General features: G+C 37.1%; 2 protein-coding genes across 2 annotated transcripts in view; one reads left to right on the forward strand and one right to left on the reverse strand.

Moving 5' to 3' along the window:
- Positions 1–1052, reverse strand: part of taf12 (TATA-box binding protein associated factor 12) — a 3961-nt gene extending 2909 nt beyond the window's left edge. Inside the window, exons 1-2 of the mRNA XM_015375174.1 lie at positions 889–1052; positions 55–254 (exon numbers count right to left, since the gene is read on the reverse strand). Of these exons, the coding sequence (XP_015230660.1) occupies positions 55–132 (78 nt within the window). The 5' untranslated portion in view covers positions 133–254; positions 889–1052. The remainder of the gene's footprint in view (positions 1–54; positions 255–888) is intronic.
- An 835-nt stretch (positions 1053–1887) lies between these two features.
- ager (advanced glycosylation end product-specific receptor) lies at positions 1888–16795 on the forward strand. Its single transcript, XM_015374617.1, has 7 exons — positions 1888–2043; positions 2535–2656; positions 5880–6090; positions 7038–7183; positions 10395–10539; positions 13064–13208; positions 16125–16795. Exons 1-7 carry the CDS (start codon positions 1992–1994, stop codon positions 16210–16212), a joined length of 909 nt encoding a protein of 302 aa, XP_015230103.1. The 5' UTR covers positions 1888–1991; the 3' UTR covers positions 16213–16795.
- Positions 16796–23301: the final 6506 nt, after the last annotated feature.

Here is a 23301-nt window from a genome sequence, read left to right on the forward strand (position 1 = left end):
ACACACAATTAAAAATCCTGAAGGATGATAAAAAAAAAGAAAAGAACAGTATACCTGAGATCCCTCTGGACTGCTCCTGCCTGCAGGACCTGAGGACAGACCCTTCACTATTATTGGGGCGCTGTTAGCCATGCTGTGGCCACAGTTAATGAAGAGATATCAACACGTTTCTGGCCTATGAATGACTGGGGGAGTGTTGAAGGACTGTCCAATAGCACCGGTGTAATTGATTACTTCTTTAAACAGATTTGCACCTGTAATAGAAGAAAAAAATACGTTAAGATTCATAACTCTTGTAGGTTATATGACACAGGGTTAAGTGCAGAATGTTAACAAAACATAAACCGTAATAAAAAGCTTTCCATTTCTCCGCCAGTAAAGCTGGTCTGTTTACTCCATTGCTCTTTAATTGATGTAGCGGCATTATATAACCAGATTGACAATTGGAAACGTTACAATGAGTAATGAAAATAAGAGATATTAGTACATTCAAAAATACTTTACTTTTCTAAAAACCACAAATGGACATATTCCGTTCACTTTTAAAATAGTTACAGTTAAAACTGTAGTCACCTGTACTTTTAAATCTACGCTAAGCTAATCGTAGCTTTACCGTAAAACACGACGCTTTCGGGAGAAAATCTAAGTCGGGACGCTTAAAAAAACTTCATTAACAATAGAAAACATAGAGGCGTATCTTGAGATCCTAATTACTAGAATACAACAACGAAACCTTTAATGTTCAGATGATACCCAACCTGTGTGCTAAAAACAAACGCTTACTATCAATATATGACGTTAGCTTCAGCGGCTAATCTTAGCTGCAAATTTGGCGGTGCACAATTATCAAGCTTAGACAGTAACCGAGGTACAAATGCGCAGACTTACCCTGCTAAACAGATATTACCTTCCCATATTTTATGTTAGTATAACATATAATTGCGTTAGAGAGAGAAATTAACTCTGTTTCAATCCAGACATCCAAAAACAATCTAGCAATATTTCTCGGCACTTCCGCTTAGCTCCCGTCTATTTCCTGTGTGAGAGGCCCTAGTTCTTCTTCTTCTTGTTATGGCGGTTGGTAAAAATGTTATGCCCTATTCTGCCACCTGCTGGACGCTACTCAAAAACACAAAGAAGAGCGCTCCTTGTTAATGTTAGGAAGTCGCATTTATGGTATTAAATGCGCCATATTTCACAGTTTGTATGAATTAGGCAGAAAAGTAATTTTAGAAGAAGATAAGTCAACGACAAACACATTCCACCCAAAGTCATAAAGCGCCTAAATAGATAGATTTAAACGTTATTATATATTTTTAATTATTATCATTTTGTTGTTCTTTTCAGATTCCACTGACTTTAATATTAGATGTGGACTTATCCGCCTAAAAAAAGCTAGTTTCTAAATGACGCCGCTCATTTCATGGCTTACAACCCAGACAGCGCTTATCATTGAACTTGCGCTTTGGAAAATATTCGTCAATATAAATGAAGCGTGGGAAGCTGGTTTGTTTGGCGGTTCATCATGCCTAAAAAAAATAACGCGGCCTGTGGTTTCAAGTTATGGTGAAGAGGCGAGGAAAAAAAAAAAAAAAACACCGAAATTAAAGGTGATGGGTGCCGTTCTGTACAGGAACAGATGACGCACTGAGGATAAATTTGAGTATTGGAGGAGCGGCAGGCGCGTCTATCTGTGCATAACCATTCCTGCGTTTATTCACATCAGCTAAATATGAATCCCTGACACTGTTCATGTGTTTTTAGTGAAGCCTTACCAATCCATTTGGGTTTATTTTCGCTATTAAAAATGAAAATACAAACTAGGAGCTTTTACAAGTTCAAACAGTTCTGAACGCACTTCCTTAAAAAAAAAAAAAAAGCCACACCTACTTTGTGATATACTAATACAAAGCAAACTTTCATTTCAGTTTAGAAGCTGCGGGGGATCGAGACACTTCTTTCTTTGATCTATAAACAAATTTTCTACAGCCATGAAACTCCTTCTCCTTGCTGCAGTGGTTGCCCTGATTCATGGGATTACTGGTAAACATGTTTTATCTTTATACCTTGATGTTTTACAACTCTCCTAGAGGTTGTTGTTGTTTTGTATATCCGGATTTAAGTGGCTGTCATTTGTTAAAGTCTAAATTCATATTTTTTTCTTAAGGAACAATAGTTTTCTAATCTGTCAGGCAGACGCAGGGACTTGTAGACTCTGTATATTCAAATGTTGTATGTAAACAAATGATTAGGCTTGGTTCATCACAGTGGGGAATTATGAAAAGTCTTACCCTGTTATTTGAGCCTAAGGTCATAGATGAAATTTCCAGCCATCAAAAACTGGTTGAACCTGTTTCTGTTCATAACAGGATACAGGTTTCAACTGAAATATGCAACAAATGTCTGCACAGTACTGCAGGTTGTTATGAAGTGAAGTCTAGAAGGTACTCTTCCTGCTCTGTGTCAGCTGGGCTTCTACTCATCCAGTGTTTTCATTAAGCTGAATGTCTGTTGTTTTTTTTTACAATGTGCAGGAACCTTGATCATCAAAGGTCCAGCTGAGCCGGTTCTCGAGGGCACAGCCGTCCATTTGGAGTGCCTGTATGTAGACTCTGACCTCAATGTCAGCGAGGTCCACTTTGAGTACCTTTCTCCGGTGAGTCCAGATCATGTAATTAAGTGGCTGAATATGAGATGACTACATCCTCTCTTGGCAAACTTTGAGGGTAAAAAATAGAGAGTGCAGCATGCTTTAATGGCGCAGTGGTTAGTGCACACGAGCCATCTACAGAGGCCTTAGTGGTCGACATGGCTGACCTGGGTTCGAATCTGACCTGTGGTCCTTTGCCCCATGTCTCTCCCCCTCTCTCATACAGTACCCCCTTCGTGTCATCCTACTGTCCAAAGAAGAGCCACTAGTGCTGTAAAAACTAAAAAAAATAAATAAAAAAAAAAATATATATATATAAATAGACTAGAATAGAAAAATAGGCAAAATATGAAATTCTATTTGCAGAAGTATGTATTATTTCATCCACTTGTGTTTGAGCTGGTGGGACATTTAACGCACAATGCAACAGTATATTAGTGGAGCACTTTTTTTTCTTTATTTTGGTTCCTTCAAAACAACACATTTAACTTTACTTCTCCTCAAGCCTTTAATATTGTTACATTTTCTTTCTACATGGATGTCAGATTCGTTTGTTTTCACATTGTAAAACGTACATCATTAACAGGAAGTTAGGATGACTAAGCTGTCCAAGGCGAATGGTTCAGGTCACAGTCTCCAATGGACTTGGATCCTAGAGATACTGAGTCCAAGCCCCACTCCCACGGGCTGCCTCTCTGGATCCCTGAGCAAGACTCTTAATCTCCTCTCTGGGCGCTGCAGAATGGCAGCCCACTGCTCCCAAAGGGGATGGGTTAAATACAAAGAGTTCATTTTGTTGCTCTGTTCTTGTAACAGTGTAATGACAATAAAGTTCAATTCATCTTCTTCGATTAATGCTTTCCTGAAGTTTAACTATTTAAATAAGAACATTTGAGTTCCTGAGTAGCTCTTAAGTATTAATGTTTACAGTATTAGGTTATTATACAGCTATAAACCCTTTTTTAGTACTTGTTATTGTTTGTATCCAGCTTAACCAAAGTGTGTATTTTACCATTTGTTAGAACAGATTTTTGTATTTCAACACATTCAGGGAAAATAACTTTTTAACTGATTCCTATCACTATCTTACTGCTAATAGTTACTACTATCATAAGAATTAGTGACTTCCTCTGTTTTCCAACTTGAACACATTTTATTCTGGTGACTTTTAGAATCATCTCAGCTTTTCCAAGATAAATTAAATGAAAGTTTTGGCAAATGTTAGCAGGGAATGGCAGCCTAGTGGTTAGGGCATTGCTCTTGAAATCCAGAGGTTCAGAGTTAAAGCCCCACTCCCACAGACTGCCACTCTGGGTCCCTGAACAAGACCCTTAACCCCACACTGGTCCCGGTGCGCCGCACAATGGCAGCCCACTGCTACCCAAGGGGATGGGTTAATTGCAGAGAGTTTATTTCATTGCTCTGTTCTTGTGACAGTTTAATGACAATAACATTTTTTTTTTTAAATTCCACATGCAACTCCAGCTTAAAGCCTCATACAACCTTGGCTTTTGTAGTAATATTCAGGACGTTTTGTTTTTCTTTTTTCTCTGTAGACCGACAGGGTACAATGTATCAACAGGGAAATGTTAACTGGCCTGAGTACAGTTACACGGTGTGATATTTAACAGAATCTAATCTGTGTATGTGCAACTATTCTCCTTTCTGAGGGGAATTTTGAACAGAGTAAAGTTTTACAGCTTTCACTTTTATTATGTGGTGCAATCATATCACACATATCACTTTTGATTTTCGATTTTATAACCATAAAAGCTTGACAGATATATGAAATCTAAATAGTAACACATTTATTTACCACGGTTACATGTTTCCTCATGTTTTTAACTTATGGAGTTATTTAATTTGACATGGTTTTGAGAAACTGGGAGAAGCCATTGCTGCTTTTCTTTATTTCTCACACATTAGCTGCCTGTGAACTGAGCCTACATTCTGCTCTGAAAACAAATTTATAATAAAAAGGCTAGAAGTCTCTGAAAATCTGTCTTCTGCCCTGTTTATGTTCCATAATGTGTCAAATAATTTCATTGGTCACTGGTCTGGTATGCAGCTGGGCTTGTTAAGGTCATTTTACCACTAAACCAAGGTTGTATAAAAGTTATCTAATATAACAATATTGTTACACATTCTATTACTGGTATAGGAAAATCCTATCTGGGGGGATACGGATTTGGATTGCTGCACATTTGCCATAATATGTGCTTCAGTGTCCTTCTCCCAGGGAATGGGGAATTTCACTTCTATGATTTTCAAAATTAGTTTTTGATTAATCAAATAGTGTACGAGAAAATTACTTTGGCTTAGTTTTTCCTCTAATTTTCATATTCATAATGTTCTAACCTTTACATAGAGATTACCGCCAAGCATTCAATGGACATATTTTCGAGGATTTTCAGTAAAATGAATATCTTGGTTCACTGCAGTCAGTGAACAGATGGAATGAGAACCTTGCTAAAGTAGTCATGCTCAGGATTTTTCAAATGTTCTCACACTGAACCCATAGTCTCCAGTGTATTTTACTAAAGTTTGCTTTAAAAGACGAAAACAAAGCATAACATCCCAATGAAGGAGGATGGATGGCAAGCATCCATTAACGTAAATATTTTAATTAATATTTCAATAAATGTTTTTTTGTTTTTGTTTATTGGATGTCAGTCTGGTCATTCCACTACCTGGAGCTACTTTGATCTTAACTCTCCCCTTTTGATTCTGGTTATATGTTTACAGTTTCTGTCCTTTAACTTCTTTTGTTACTTCTCAACATCAGTTCTTCCATAATTTCTCTAGATTCAGCTCCATCTCTCTTCCTATTAAATTTAACCAGTATACTTCCCAATTGTTATATTTTACTTGAAAAAAAAAAGGTTTATTATTTGAGGCAACTGTAAAGGTTGAATCTTGTGGGTTTTTTCCTCTTTCCGATTTTTCAGAAAGGCCAGGTTATGGAGTGCACAGCTAATTGTAATCCTATAAACAGATACTGTTCTTTTCTCTTTGTTTACAAAAGGCTTATCATTTACATAGAATATTGTGATGTAAAACGTTTTTGGATACTGCATTTGAATTTAAAATAAATATTTGTTGTGTTTTTTTTTTTTTGGTTTTTTTTTTAGGCAGTTTGGTTTTACTGTATTTTGTTTATATATAGTAATCCAAAAGTTAAACCATCTTTGTCCTCTTGTTTCTTTTTGTTTTGGTCTCTCACTACCAGTACTCATCGAACACATGGCGAAGAGTTTGGGGGTACAACTTGGGTCGATGGTGCTTTGGAGACAGTGATTATTACACTGAGGAGCTGAGAGGACGTCTGGATATTCCCTACCCATATAGATACTCTGGAGTGAGCTTCCGCTGTGTCTCTGACAATGAAAACGTAACCGCTCCAGACAATGCATCTGAGCCGCTGGCCTTCAAAGTCCAATGTGAGTGTTTTTGGTTGGGTTTTTATGTAAGTGCAGTCTGCTTAAAATGTGCTCATCAGTAAGACCTAAGTTTAAAATTTACAGTAGTTGTTGATATGATCAGTGTTGTACAGAAATTATATAAAATCCAACTATTTGGTAAACAAAAAGGATACCTTGCAGTTTGAATCTTAAATAAGAAAATAAGTTAGATTTCAATTAAAGAAGGACTTTTATAACATCTTAGAATTTGTCTGAATTTCCTCACGTTTGCAACTAGAAGATTTGTAGAGACGAAAGATTCTTCATACTGAACGGAGAATGATAACTGACAACAGAAAGCATACATTGAAAGCTGCTGCAGCTGCAGCATCAAAAGATAATGATCTTATGCAAATGCAATTACCTAAGGAAGGTAAATTAGTTTTCGGGTCCGCTAAACGCTAAAGAGGGGAAGCTCTCACTAGTTAGGCTCCAGTTTGAAGCTACAACACTAATGTGGGCGACTTGTATTAAGTTTTGCCAGGATTTGTCCTCTCTCCTCTCAGTGGCCATCATATCGACCCTGATGCTGTTTGATCGGCTCTGCAGTCTCATGGGGGGAATCAATAAGAGGAAAAGATTAGAATGAGCTATAGGACGGAAGGAGGCAGAGAGCGGGATGGACGTGGGCCATCTATTGAAATGGAAGAGAAAATGAGCCATTATTCACAACAGTGCCTCTCTAAAGACTTCGATAAGATGAAGCCTATCATCGTTACTATTGATCGCTCGTAACAGTCTGCATCTATTGGAGACATTTGTTGTTAAGGCCACAGGTTTTCAAATATTCTTCAAAGATTGTAGTTTCTTTCCAGATGTTGCTACTAAAGACATGTTAAATCCCACCCCACATGTTCACACTAGTTACTTCAGCCTGCATTTAGGGACTTGCTTCATTAATGCTTGATCATGCCGTCTCATCTTAGATATGAGAGAGCTGTCAGTGTACATGGAAGGCTACAGCAAGTACCTGGGCATCCCAGAGGACCTGAAGGTGCGAAATGGAGACGATGTAGAGCTGAAGTGCTCAGCAAGTTCATCAGAAGAGCCGAACTACTACTGGCAGAAGGAGGTGAGAGAGCTCTGAGTCCACACACACAGCAGCCGTGTCCTCAATATGCTTTTGGAAATTTGTCAGCCTCTTCCCTCCACCCATCTCTAAATGTGACCTCTTTATATATTTCTCTCTTCACCCCTTTTCCTTCTTGCCTCACTCTCTGCTGGCCTCTTGGCTTTGAGCAAGCATTCTGTTAATTGTCTCTCCTCTTCCAACACATCTCTGTTTCTCTCTCTCTGACTTTCTCAAGTCTCTTTATTCTCTTCTTAGTTGCCATCTCTCTCTTGCTGTCCCCTAAATGAAAGGCGCTCCATTTAAGTGACTGGTTGGCTTAGCCTCACCTCTCGCTGGGAATTTCAAGCTTGCCCACTTACAGAGGATTAATAGTTTAATGAGGTCTAGACAAGAACCAGTCAACCTGAAAACAATTATGTGGATAGATTTCTAATTATTTTTGCAGTGTTTGGTTAAACGGCATTGAATAATTCAGCTAGGCTCTTCACCGAACTAAGAAAGCGTTGCTGAAAGGAAATTAAGATGTCTGGTTTTAAAATGCCAGAGTGACAATTGGCATGTAGAACAAGAAGAACCTTTGTAACTAATCACCTTCTTGAAGAGCGCTAGGAGTTGGGTGTTTTTTTTGTACATCTGGTGAGTTTTGAAGGTACGGGTGCATGTCAATAAATGAGGGTATCATCAAAAAGTTGAATTGTGTGACATAATCTAAAGATTCCTCCCACATTATGTTTTTCAAGCCTGTATTTTTCTTAATTTTGATGACTTATGTAACACTAATTACATTTTTTACTACAGACATTACGTCCTACTAAAAATGTACGTCTATGTACTGAACAGCAGATGTACTCTGTACTTGGTTGAGTTTCCTTTTCTCATGAATTACGATATCAGTGCAGAGTGTCATGAAAAGGACCAAACTTTGGCTCTGCTGAGGTCTGCTCAGTCTATTGGCCAATCAAAGCCCAGTTATAGCGCACTCACCGACGCAGGTATTATATGCTTTTTGATAGCTTGAGCAGATGTTAAATGTTGGAAAAGGGAATTAGCATATCCATAAACCTTGTCATCACAGTGAACTTTATGGGCACTCAAACTTCCTGACAGAACGGAGTAGATCAAAACTAGCACATCATGCAAATCCTCACAGTCTGATAACTTCAAACTGGACTATAGGGAACTTGAATTCTGTGTCTATGGGGCTTCTTAAAGCTCAGACTCCAGCTGAAGGCCACATCTTTTTTAAAGTAAAAAAAAAAAAAAAATCCTCTCTCTTAATCGGGTGCACTCTAAAAAGACTATACAGCTCCAATTTCAACTTTTGATGCTTCAACCTTCAATTGCTAAAAATCCAATGAATTAAGTTGATCCAACTTAATTTATATTTATATTAATTTATATTTATTTATTTTAAGTTGACCAGTTAAAACACAGTAAGTAAATTAGGTCGGATAAAAAGTATTCAAGTAATTTTTAAAGCAATTACTTTAGGCTGTATTCTCTTTTTAGAGTCTGTTTATTCTCGTTGCTCTCTTATAATTTTTTTATGTCCCTCAAAATAACTCTCCATGACACGTTTGGCTACAATACTCTAAACAGTCTGCTTTATTGTTGGTGACAGACACATTTCACTTGTTGAGGGTATTGATAGCTGCGTAAAGAGGAACAAAAAGCTTTTTTATCGGTCTTATGAAATATTTTTTTTTAGAAAAAGCAAGCTTTAGACCATAATGTTCAAAATGAACACCTCTAAATGCTTGGAATATATTATTCTATGTAGAACATGTGTTAAAAATAAACTTTTTTAATTTAATTACAAAAAATATTTCCCCTTCTTATAATTCCATATATTGAGCTGTATCTTTACAGTACCTCTGCAAATCTCCAAATCCTGCTTGGAGACATGTTTGTCATACTAGATATGTTTGCTCTCTTTCCAGATTTTTGTTTTTATTCTCCAGAAGTTGGCTCAGGGTTAATGCTTGTTAAAGGGTCATCACTAATCCTGGTTTTAAATGGGTTTACAAGTCCAAATCCAATTCAGCGGACTTGTCATGGCACTAATGCTGTTTGTCCTCTGCATGATCGCATATAGGGCTTTAAGTTTTTTTTATATAATCTGTCGACAGTGCTCTGCTTTCACTTTTAATGAGGCTTAATAATCTTTAAAAAGACAGGCTGGTTTTGCATAGATCAGCTTTAAAAAAAAAGTCACATTTAGAGAAATAAATTAAAGTTGTGTAATTGTCTCTATTCAAATGTGATGAGAGTGAAATTTTCTGTACATGGCAAAAAAATAAATAAATCTTTGACTTAAACGAGAGTGGCTATGAAGACAGACAGCTTCACAGTTTGACAGACAGCCGGCTGAACGCTCTGGCCTCCAGAAGCAACATCATGGCGGAGGCAGAATGGCATACTCCTTTTGGGTGCCAGTGGATTTGCATACAAAATGCTGCTTTGGCCAGACCTGGCCTTTATGGGAAATCCTCTTAATTCAGATCCATTCAAACCGAAATGGACTTTCTTGGCAGGAACTGTCACTCCCAAGAGCCAAGTCATTTGCATGGTATAATGTTTTTCTTTTGTTGTTTCTTCTTTACCCCCCCCTCCCACCTTCATTTGTCTTCCAATCCTTGCGTTTGGCCTATTATTTGTTTCCCCCCATGTTAGGCTCTACCTCATAATAGTGCTGCTATATCTGTGTCGACAATTCATCCCACTCCCCTGCCATCTCATTATGTGTTGTGTTAACAATGAACCCTTGCAGCATAATTCTTTGCGGATGATGCTGTTATTTGGGTTATTGACTGGTGTCAATGCAAGTTCCCTTATCGGGATTACTGCTTAGGTAAACAAACTTGATTTATGGCTTTTGGGACAGCTCCCTGAAAACCTCGCACCAGTAGAAATTTTTTTTTGTTTCTCTGTCTCCATCAGAAAGTCTTCCAAGTTGTACAATGCTCTAATTTACCATGTCCCATCGCACCTTCTTCTGGAGAACACAAAAACCCTTTCTTCTTCCTGACTTCTTTTTTTTTTTCTTTTAGAGTATCGCAGTTTTTGTTTGATGTCTCTGAGCTCCGGATGTCTTTTTTTTCCCTGTGCCAGAGATCATCAAATGCTCTTAATTTCTCTGAATTAGTACATTTGTTGCAGAGACACAAAGAAGCCCATTTCTTAAGCTCTCTTTTCTTTCTGTTTCTTGTAGGATAGTGACTGGATTTTGCCATCCCCTGTGCTGACTCTGAAGAAGGTGACCCCAATGGATGGAGGAAAGTACACCTGCATGGCACAACATCCTTCAGTGAAGTCTCTCTCCAGGAGGCGCACCATCAGCATCACCCTTCTGACTGGTGAGTTAGGTGATCTTTGCTTATTTCATCCCGAACAGTTCCTTATAGTTTGCTCACTATTTCCTCTTTCTGAAAAAAAAAAGGCCAGGTTTTTCTTTGTAACTGGTGGGGAATTCATTTCCCAAAAGACAATTGTGCTAATCCACTGGTTCTCCTATCAGCCGCTTAAATGTCACGATAAAGGTCAGCTCATGCGTATGTTCCAACATCATGGGGCAGTTAAAAAAAAAAGTTTTCTGTTTCATGTCCAGCATTTATGGGGAAGCAGAAGAAAGTAAGGCTTTCATATCAAGGTAGAAGAAAAGGGATATGATTCCTCCACTAGCGGAGGTTAAGATGTTTTTAAAAAGAATCCCCCACGTAGTGCGCATGAGAAATAAAACCGCATCTAAAATGTCACACGTGTAAGATGATCACAGCTGAAGACAGAATACATCAAAGAAATGCCACGACGACATAAAATTAAAAGGATGATCATTCTGGGATTTAAAGGAAGCAGCAATCATATCTGACCTTTATTTGTATTTTTTTCTTTTGATAGAATTATCAAGTCAAATGTGGGAAAACTGAGACTAGTGGATTCTTTTAATATAATAGAACTACCATTAAAGTAAATTTATAACAGTATTACAATTTAGAATTGAATCTCATTATACGCATATGTATTTTTATTTACACAAAAATTATATATCTTAGGTTTAAATAGGCACCAGGTATCACTTAAGACCGAAAATTTTATTTTTTAAACCCAGGAATCTGCAAAATCTTAAAAAATATTGTTTCCACAATCACAGAGTAGACTACTTATTTCACAGTCTGTTAAGCTCCTGAAATCCTCCACAATAAAGGTATTCTACTAAGGGTCATCAGTAACACAATATACCGGTAATGTTCACAGGTCATTTATCATAGCATGCCCTGGAAAGTTGAGTGGACGAAATAAAAATTGTTGAAACAAATGCATACGCAATCAGACTAACAGCACCCTCGAGGACAATGTGACATAAAAACCATTGAAAGTTTAGGAGAGATTAACAGAGTATGGGCAGTGGAAGGAGTCTTCTGAAATGTCCCATAAGGACAGATTCAGACAGATATTGAACTGTGGTTCGATGGTAAGAAGTTCGTCTAAATAAATGGACATAAATTATGCATTTCAAGAGATAATCAAAGTCCGGAGTCAGAAGGAAAAGCACAGTGACGTTTTTCCACTGCGCTTTTCTAAAGTTCATTGTCATATCTACCAGAACGATTTAGAGCCATTCATGCTTTTTCTGTCCCAATTGCCATAAGTAGCAACATTTTCTTTAAAGACTACTGTATCACTGTGCTTGATGAAACCAAACCTCTCCAACATATTTTACTAGTGAAGTATTTTAAAGATGGAGAAGAGATAGGAGACAATGATGTAGATCAGGTTCAGGACTTCCTTAATGAATACAGTGTTTGAATCAGAGCCCTCCACCAGCTAAAAAGTGTATATCATACCGTAAATGGACCTACGTTTCAGTAGTCTGACATCTCTGTGTTTTAAAATCCTTTTTGTTAATTTTGCAATTATTTAAAATCCTGAATTTTAAGTTTTAGCATGGTATCACTATAAATATATATATTACATGTTTTTTAATAGAATCAATTAATAAGAATAAGGCTTGGGTGATATTTTAAAAAAATGTATACCGGTATGTTAATGGAAGTTTCTATCTCTGTAATTGTAAATGTGAAGGAAAGATTATAACTTGTAATATTTTGTATTTGAACTCAAACTTTTATTTCTCTAGAAAAGTGCAGATTAGTCTTTGTATGTTGGATACATGATTGATTAAAAAACTTTCTTTACTTTCATTGCAACCAATTAGTTAATATAATTACAGCCTACGTTTGTCTTCATCATTACCATCACTGACCTGTGTGTTGATAACTATAAATATTCTGCAGTTTTTAAACTCTTGCAGGGATTTTGACAATAGAAATTATGCGACCGCTGGGATTAAAGTAGCCCATTACAGTTTGGCTTAATGAACACAGCTGCAATGACTGATTGGTGCTTCTAAGAGCCTCCAGCACTTTTTGTGTGGTAATTATTTACACTCATGTCTTGATATTGGAATAAGTAGTGATATTTTGATGAGAATACACCACATAGCTCAGTGGTTTCCTTTTTAGGAGTCCACTACCTCATCTGCACAAACTTTCTGCAAACGTTCTCTGTTTGACTCCAGCTTCCTAAAAATCCTCTTAACAGTCTGTGTGTATGAGAAGATAAAGCTATTTTGCCTGAATTGTTTTTCTGTCTTTGTTTGTTTGCCTCAAAATCCTAAAGGCAAAGCTTCATGGTTTTTTATTCCAACAAGCAGACTTCCTACAGGTCATTGCAACGAGTTGTGTGAATACTAGACATAGTTTGTAATACTCTGAAAGCAGGAGGTTGCCTGGAGACTCTTTTTTTGCCTAGAGGCATAATAAGGTCTGCTGATTTTTAGATTCTGTGTCATGCATGTTTCCCCTCGTGTCCTTCCCACAGAGGATGCTGCCTGGTATGAGACTACTAATGGGCGGCTCTGGTTGATGCTCTCTGCGGGCGCAGCATCTTTGGTCGTGTTCATCATCTCTGTGAGTGTGTTCCTGTGCCGCAGAGCCAAGAGTGTCAGGACCAGCAAGGGGCCAATGTGAGTGACCAATGTTTGGCTGTTTGATGCTGCTTATTTTTCTTCACACACTCTAAAAATGTATGGTCTCAAATCGATTCAATCTGGATTGATTTCTTTACACAGCTGATTTGATTTAAAACCAGTTAGGGTCATGGGCCTTGCCCAGTTTGAAGGGTGAGGTCTTATGAGAGCGCTTAGACTAGCAAAGACAGGTTTGAAAAGTAAAAAGCCATGCTTTAGATCAGGGGTCTTCAACATTTTCCAGGCAAAGTACCCCTAAAATGATGGTTAGATAGAGCGGGGACCCCCTAATTATATATATATATTGTATAAAATTGTGTTATCTCAAATGGTCCTATTGTCCCTCTTTAACATATGGAGTAATAAAACGAAAATAATTTTGCCCTGGGATGATTTAAGTATGATTCCTCGTTGATGGGACAGGTGAATGAAACGGTGCCCAGCTTGAAAGATCTCCTGTGTGTCACTGAATCTTCTGCCTCCATTTACCTGTTTACTACAGTGTGTTGAATTTATGTTAATGTTTATATAAAGACATTTCAATTAGTGGAAAAAATTGCAGGGCGGGTGGGGGGTGGCCATGGGGGATTAAAAAAAAGTGTAATCAACCAAAACTTTCGCGACCCACATGCAGTACCTCCGCAGACCCCCTGTTGAAGACCTCTGCTTTAGATTATTAAAGAACAGTGATTAAGCAGCTAATTGACCAGTGATCCAAAATGGAAACCTTTTCCTCGATTCACTCTGATCGATGATCAGCAGGTCAGATACAGAAAAAACAAAAAACAAAACAGATTTGTTAAGTGCAGCATATTTAACTCTTTCTAATAATTAATTGTCCATCCAATTAGTTAGATTTGAATGAAAATCTGTTAAAGGTTAGAGATGCATTTGATTTCTAAATAACTTCACAAGACAAATAATAGTTAAAGTTTGTTACATGTTACTGTTGAACTTAAATATGAACTGGCACTATAAAGTTTGTAGAAAAGGATCAACCTTGCACCCAAAAAAAACAAATTATTCAGGGAAGCATTAACATGTAAGGGCTCATAGAAAACAGGAACTGGTTTCTCATTATTCACCCATTTGTACACCTGCCTAATCCTTGCAGGATCATAGTGGGATATCAGGTACTTTAGGATGCAGTTGTTCCTTAAAACTAGCCAGCTCCTGTTCAAACAGCATGAAATCAACATTTCTACTAAAGAACCAAACCTGAGGTGTTTCTTGTGTGTGAGTGTGCATGAATTCAGCCCCTCCTCTTATTCCATGCTCAGATTTTCTTATTTGAGGAAGAGCTAGATTCTGATCAAATAAACAAAGCCAGGGAGGAAGGTGATTAGTTCAGGTGCTGTCTGCCTCTTTTTCATAACAACACTTGCCAGGCTGCTGTTTTAAAATCACTTTGGTTAATAGCATCTTAAATCATGTTTCAAAAACTGATGGCTAATATGACTTTGAACAGAGGTGAATGTGTGTGTTTGTTTACTTACGGTTGCTTCCCCTCTTTATCCACTCCTTGGATCTCCTCTTTGCAGTTTGCCTTTATTTCAACCAGTATTGCTATATTTCATTTTGTCATGTGACAGAACAAAGGCTGTTTCATTTCCAGGTTTGTTTTTGGACTGTTTCTGTGTTTGAACCTGATGTATGATGTTTGCTATAGGTGAACCAACCAGCACAACCCAGACTGAATATAAAAAATAAAAAAAAATCAATCATATAAAGCAATTACATTTTAATGCTATCTTCAAGGTTTTCATCTTTTGCATAAATTACACCTTCCAATTGTTTTTGATAGTATTCATGGAAAGAATTAAACTTACATCTTATAAAACATGTCATTCATCTAAGGTAAGGACATTTTTGTTAGAATAAGATAAACTAAAATCCTAGATGTTGACACAACTGTTGTCCACTCCCACTTGTTAAGAGAAAGAACATGTTTGATGGGCTAATTAGGATTTCTAGAACTGAAAAGTTTATATACTGCAAGATATCAAAATCCAAATAAATAATTTTTCTTATCCACAAAGTGCATTTTTTCTAAAATTGAGGGGGTAAGTGAGACACTTTGTCAATCGAACAAGACAATTTACATTTAAAATAAGAAAAAAAAACAGTGCATTGTCTTATTTCAAGCGCACATTAACGAATTATCTTATTTTAAGAGTAAAAATACTCATTCTATTGGAAAATTATCTTATTTACCTACTTAAATAAAGGGTAAATATCTTTTTGCTGTGTAGTCTTGGTAGATAATCCACTATAATTCACATCAATGTTGACTCAGAACAGGAGCAAAATACCTTTTTAGATCTGACATACTGTGCTATCCTATAAGAGACATACGGCTGCCTAATGGTTGTCTCTGTCGCTTAAAGAACCAGCTGTGCAAAGGAGGACAGCACTGCAGGGCTGTCAGTAGTAACTGTGAGAATATTAGCATTTGTTTATTTGGTATAAAAAAAGCTTCCTTTAAAGAATAGAGTGAGGATGCTTAAAGTCCAAGGTTGGTTTATGCTGCACTAAGTATTTCTAACCTATTTTAACCTTAGAGTTGATCATTTTCATTGTTCCACACCATCCAATTTAATAAAAAACAAATATTCTGCAGTTGGTAAAAAAAAAAAAACTTTCTTAAGATATGAGAAATTTTGCTGCTGTATAAACTAAAGGTTCATCCTTCTCATCAATTGTTCTCTGTGACTGTTTTACCTAAGTGTTTCTTGCCAGTATACAAGTAAAGAAACTTAGCTGGATAATTGACTTTCATAACTACAGCGATGTGTGCCTCCAGCTCTTTGTCACAGCCTATAATTTCCTCACTTATACTTTTTGAGTGCCTGCTGCGAGATCGATCCGCTGATAATCGTGCTTCTCTGTCTTTCTCTGTCCTCCTCTCTGCAGTGATGACCACTCTCAGAAAAAGCCCATCTACAAATCAAGCGTGGAGTCCCTTCCCTCCACCTCTGGAGACAAACAGCCGCTGGTGTAAACACTCATGCAGGAAAGGCAGGATAAGAAAGTTGGACACGAGAAGAGGAAGATGGAATGGTTGGCCACAAGGGTGGGATGGGGTAAACAGGGAAGTGGAAAGGGTGAGGAAAATAGGGATATTCGAAGGCTGCGGAGAAAAAAATCGAAATCAGTAACAAGCTAGGTGTAAAAAAAACAAACAAATAATGAAAATGCTGAAGGGCAAATGATTGGTTTAGCAATGCCTTTTTTGTGAGTGCCAGCTGCATCTTGAACCACTGGGCAATTTTATTTTCATTTACTGTGTATTGTGGTAAATAAGGAGCTTCATTCTTTGCAAATATGATGAAAAGATTCTTCAGCTTGGAATCCTTGTATAATTCCCTCCTTTCAGGTTCAATGATAATTACTCAGCTGTTTATTATTGATGAACTATTTGGGTGGTAAGAGAATACTTTTACTGTGTTTATTTGTTTCTGTGTCATTTTTAGTTCTGTGGAAAGGTTATTAGAACCTCTTTACTTTGGCAGCACTCAGGCACTTTGCACTCTTAATACTGCATTTGTTTTAATTCCCTGATAATAAATGGCTTTAAAAAAATATTATCTACCGACCTCCAGTGTGTTATTGATTTTGTTCAATTTTAGAGATACACAAAAAAAAAGGTCCGGGGAGTATTGACAGCATAACGGAGGCCGGACATGCACCCTCGCTTGGCTGCACATCTTCTCGATCCAGTGTCTTCTTAGGTTTGCATCAACCTGTTTACTGACCTTCCTCTGCAGTCTCTAGGTTTTTTCGTTTTCCTCTTAGGGAACAATCTTTACTTAAAGTTCTCTACTATTATTTCCTCCCCCGACTCTTAAGAAACAGAAAACTCATCCACGCTGAGTTTAAGAGTCGTATTTTCAGAACAGACTCTAAGAACCACTGTAGAATCAGGTAACCTTGAAACTTTCCTGATTTTTTACAAGAGCGATAGCTACTTCTGCCTCGATTCGACTAAATTTGGCCCTCCTTGACTCTCCAAAATAAAACCATCATATACAACAACTTCATCTTTTTAATTTTCTCCTCTGTTGCTTTGTAACCCTTAACGCTGCGCTGCACAACCATTCCTTATTACCGCAACTGTGCTCATATTGCTCGGAATTTCATTACGCCTGTCTGTTGAAGTTATGTTGGATTTTATGCAGCTTTATTATGGGTGTGGGGATGACCGTAGGCCGTTGTTAATAATGGGCAAAGCAGTGGTTTAACAATGACACTCCATTAACTGTTCCATGCGCCACAGAGCACAGCTCTGGATAATGTTATTAAACTGATTATTCAAGCCCCCCCCTGCAACTGCTGCAGTTATCCTTCGTTGAGACTTTTACAGACTTTCTTTGAATTTTTTCTCCAACTTTTCACGATTATGCTCACTTTATATCTTAGGTTAAGCCCTGTAAGATAAACCAAAATCAGGAAGGCTCTTAAGAAAAACAAAAGGGCCTAATATACCTTTCTGCATGTTAAATGTCAATGAGCAGCAAGTTGTTTTGGCCTTTGAGTCAGTCATGAGGCAAACCGTGAGCTCTTTTAAGTTGTCTTTCTTTCTGGGGCTTCGACTGAACAGGCTCAAAGGACAATGTTATCAGGACTTTGACACAGAAGAGCTGACCCTGAGGTATAAGGGTCTGATTGAGAGAGAGGAAAAACAGCATTCTACGATAACTTTTTGACCTCGGCTGTGTCTCATGGCTGAACCACTGGACAACATCCTGGATGGCTGCTGGGCCCATGCACAGAATATTAAGCAGCACTAGTTTTTTTTATATTTTTTTTATTTTCTTAAATGTTGTCAGGCTGCTAAAGCATGAGGCAATTAAATTGGGACCCCTACTAAAGATGTAAAAAAAAAAAGCATAAAAAAACATTTCTTTTAGCATAATGTTGAGATTGAAAAGATAAAATCCAATCTTTAACTGGTACATTTATTAATTGATAACAATCTTTTTTATTAGAAAATTACTTTTTTTGGATAAAACTACTAGTATTGCTAAATAGTTCTAGCACTAACTATCATTTAAAACAAAATACGATCAAAGCATTATTTGTTATTCATACTTTAACACTTTATAATTATCATTTAGGATTAATCTTGATCCTGAGAGTCATTAGGAACTCCATTTACCCTTTTAGTCTTCGAATAGATAAATGTGCCACACAGATTTAGCGTTTTGCACCAATCTTTGTGGACTCTGTCAGGAACCTCAGTATTATCAAAATTAAACCAAAACATCCAACTTCATTACATTTTAGGACACTCCGATAAAAACATTACAATTATTGTGTTGGGGTCAGTTTTGACCCAGTTATTACAATTGATACAAAAATAAAACTTTAAATCATCGTACAGACTCATCTCTTCGCATCACACTGATAACACTAAACCAAAAATACTGCACATTTGCACCATATATATTAATGTTCTTCTTAACTTCCATAACGCAATTTCGTTCTGTATGCACCCTGTGCATACAAAATGACAAATAAAGAAGTCTAAGTCTAAGTTTTTGCACCATGCTTTTTTTACTCCCACACTGTTTACATTTGATCACTGCTGAACTTTATGGAATGGAAATGTTCAATTACTGTCTGAAAAGCTGTACTAAATGAAATTTTGTTTTCCATACACTCTGTGTATACAAAATAACAATAAAAGTTGTCCAAGTCTTGGACTCCAGCTAAAAATGTGTCATTTTTGGTCTTTCAAAAGCGTAATTATCTAATCATAAATGAACAAATGCACCAAACATTAAATACCCCATTTCCTATTGTTATTTAAGTCTTTTCATACCTTATTTGTTCAGAGAAGAAAGTAAAAGAGAAAAACCCAAGTTCTGTAGTCTCAAAGGTTTTAACACATTTTATAGCTACTTCAAACTTAGAATCCTCAGTAGATATAGCTCAACATCTTTACAGACATTGTAAAGCCATTTTAATGCAGTGGCACTCTGACTTTAGTATGTTTGTGGTACAATTTCAAAAAATATGGTTAGATTGATTAATTGGAGAAAATATTTGAACTAGGAATCATATATTTAGTCAGTTTAACTCACAAAACCAACTGACGCTGAAGGTACAAAATGTAAAAAAAAAAAAAAGTCTTGTTGCCTTGTATTACTAGAAGCTGCTGGCCAGATCACTGGAAAACTTGTTTTAAAAATTGGGACTGTAGCACAGATTAAGTCAAACTGAACAAAGACCAGCAATGAGCTTCATTTACTACACTGCAGTAAGTACACAAGCGCACTGCTCTAACCACTAGGCCAATACTCCTAATATACACAACACTCCCTAATTTATGATTAGCATAGATTAAAATGGCATTGGGATTTTACTTAACTAAAATGGGTTAATTCTCTTTCCTCCCTTGTATTGAAAACCCCCAGTTAATGATGGGTTTTTTGTTTGCGTGCTTTTAGTATGAGGTTAAGCTACTGCAAAAAAAATGTATATTTTATGGGTTTTTGTACATCCTAACGGATATTTGTACATCTTACAATAGTTATAATAAATAATGTATAACTTATATGATATCCATGTATATTAATGGAAAAATCAACTTTCAATGAAAATTTGAATAAAACATAAGAGCAATGAAAAATGATTTTGCTACAGCAATGTCAGCATACAGCACCCTATCTCTATGTAGTAGACATAATATTCACTGTATAAATGGTTCTGACTTCTTTTAGATGACTAACTGAAACAATGCATTGAGCATGGAGGCAAATAACTTCAGGCAAAGCTGACGTGTGATATAGGAAAAAGGCTCTTGAATACCAGCCTTGTTTTTTGTGTCTATAGCGTCTCATATCTTTCAGGACACTATGCTAATCAGTCATGCACAAAAATGTTATTGAAGCAGTTAATGGTTTTAGCTGTCCATGCCCTGGCAAAATCATTCAGTAAGTCCATTACGTCAATTCAATTTAGTTTATTTATATAGCGCAAATTCATAACACATGTCCTCTCAAGGCACTTTACAGAGACAATTCTTCCAGATCATACAGTCAGATTGGTTGAAAGTTTTCTATCTGAGGAAAACCAGCTAATTGCTTTGACTCCTTGACTCGAAAGCCATTCCTCACACCAAACATGCTTGCAGCAACAGTGAAGAGAAAAACTAACTTTTAACAGGAAGAAACCTCCTGATAACACCAGGCTCAGTGTAAGCGGCCATCTGCCATGGCCGACTGGGGTTCAAGGAGACCGAAGCAGACATACAGAAAGAAGCAGAGATACAAAAGGCAACTGTCAACCAGCTCCACAGGCGGCCCCGTCCAGGAAAACGAAGCCAGGCAGACGAGCTCTGAGCCAGCTCCCATGAGGATGAGGAGAGCACATACAGTTAGTCACAGAAATAGAAACAGGACTACACTGAAAAACAGGCCCCGCTCCGATATCTATAAACAAAGGTGTTGATGGCAGAAGCACAGGTAATGTTTTTTATCCAGGATGGAGTCACAGCCAAACAGGAACAGACCAGATGAAGCTACTAAGACAAAAAGTAGAGAGAGCATAACGTTAGAGATTGACGTAACAAATACTGCAGAATGGAAGAATAGAGAGAGAGAATGAAGGAGAATGATGAACAGGGGTCCCTATGTCCTCCAGCAGTCTAAGCCTATGACAGCATAAGTATAGAGATAGCTCTGGATAACCTGAGCCAATCTAACTATAAGCTTTATCAAGTATCTGGTCCTGTACACTTTAGAATCATGAGTGAGGAGAACAGTTTTTGCTTGAACTTTAAGCCCCGCCCCCAACCTTATCCCATTGATAAACTTTTTCCCATGGGATATACTGTGTACATCTCTTAATAAAAGTTTTAGCCTTTTAGGCTCTTTTTCTGTATTGCATTGATAGCATTTTGTTTGTCATCATGCTTCTCAGTTTTAAAGGTGCTGTGTACGTGCTTGGAGAAAACACCCCCTCATTGTTAAACGCTCCTATTAGTGACTGATTTGACACCAGAAGCTCTACAGAATAAACCCCACTGGCAGACAAAACTTACTGAACTAAAAATGCCTGGACCTCTGCATATACACAATTGATAAGTTATTCATTTTTAATAAAATAACATCTTTTACCACACAATATACCAAATAAAAAAAAAAACATTTTTCTTAGAAATATTAAATTAAAATCAGGTAGAGGGCCTTTAATTAATAAAAGGAGTTGCAGTCTATGTTCTGGATAAAAATGTGTGTGATAGTGCTTGAAGCACTGATCTTAACTGCTCACATTTTCTTTCCACTCCACTTCCCTTTATTCTTACATTAAATAAAACTAAATGTTGTTTTTTCTTTGTAAGCAATAATTTTGTAATAAACAGGATAAATTCAATTCTAGGTGCACATATTTTTTTTTGTATTAATATGTGTTTTATTTTCTTATTTCTTTCACTAAATATACTGTTATTGAGGTGCATCTTTTGATGTGAAGATGTCGATCTTTGTCATTTAAGACAGGTAGTTCTTACCTAATGTATTTTTAGACTGCTGCAGACATCCTGGACAGATCTTTGTTTAGTAGTAGGCTACACCAAATATGACACTTCCCTGGCTGATGCACTGACATTTGTTACTGTATGTCACTGCCTGCTGCTGTTCTCGTCATGGTCACTTGGTTTTGTCCATACATATGCTGCATCAAAACAATATGACGAAGGGGAGTTAGCCAGAAAGCAGGTGTTTCTCCCTCATTACTCCTTGACAATGCCCCATCTGGTGTGAGAACAGTAGCTGTTTGCCACTGACTCCCTGCCAACCTGGGAACACATAGTAGGAAAAAAAAAGGCTGACAAGGAGAAGTGGGATGGGTGGGGAATCAGCATGAGTAGGGCTGAAATTGTCTATTGCAAAAACAACTAAGGTAAAAATGTGTTGAAACCATTAATATTGCTGAGTTGGAAAAGCATGAAACTGAGACTTAAAGGTTCTCTAGAACATTCATCAGATATAGAAAGATATGAAAGTTCAGAGACACTTTATGAAAGTCAGCGGTTGAAATATTAATATTAATATCAATATACCACTTTGATGTGTAACAGCTTAAAGGAACTTTTCTGACTGTTTGAGCCAAAAAGAAGAAAAAAAATCTCTAGGGGATTTGTGACATATGAGAGGCCTAGGCAGATTTAAGACATGCCATTCCGGTTTCTACCTGAGGGGGGCGAGAAAGATGCAGTTGACAAAAAAATAGATGACTCAAGCCCCACAGGTTTACAAATATATGGCCCTTTGACAAGATTAAGGGAGGGAGGAATCAGAAATGAGGAAAGAGAAACAATTTTCATAATGGAGCGGAGCTCTCTGACTGGAAAACACAATTATGGGCAAAGCGTGACACAAGGGTAAACTTAAAGAGTCCCTTTAACAGCCCTAATAGGCTCTGAATGCAGATAGGCAGAAAAACAGGCTGTTCCTTGGAGCAGAAGTTTTTTTTTCATCTTCAAGACTGTTACAGCAACTGCAAGCAGAGATTTAAACAAATAAAATGAGACCACTAAAAGCACTGAAGACAAATTTAGAAGCCCCTGGTTGAAACAAAAGTCAGCTTCTGTGTATTTCAGGGCTTTTCAGTTCAAAGATGCAACAAGATTAAACTTTGGGGTGGAGTTTATACCTTTTGATTTCTTGAAAAGGCAAAGGTGCTTTCTTGTTAAATTAAATTGCCTGTGAAACAGTTTTCTGCTTTAGTAATGTGGAAATTACCTGACACATTCATAGAGGGTCTCCCTAATGGATCAGCAAACTTTGTGTTGGCTCAGCCTGCCTAGTGGCCATAGGTCCTGAAAAGAGCAACATTATATTAATAATCTTATTAAACATTTACCACCTCAAAGTCATTTTTTTTGTTTTTTTTTGCAAGTAGATATCACTTTTGACTTAATGCAGCATTAAACTCAGCACCTCTTCTCATCTGATAAACTTTTTTTTTTACAGAAAGCACCTCATAGTAAATGGGGTAACATAGCATACCATTTGTATTCGCACTACTTCAGGCAATGCAGATTTAATTATATGCTACAATTGAAGTTAAATATAGTTTTTGG

Source organism: Cyprinodon variegatus, unplaced genomic scaffold (assembly GCF_000732505.1).
Source record: "Cyprinodon variegatus isolate N-32 unplaced genomic scaffold, C_variegatus-1.0 Scaffold6, whole genome shotgun sequence".
Lineage (NCBI taxonomy): Eukaryota > Metazoa > Chordata > Actinopteri > Cyprinodontiformes > Cyprinodontidae > Cyprinodon > Cyprinodon variegatus.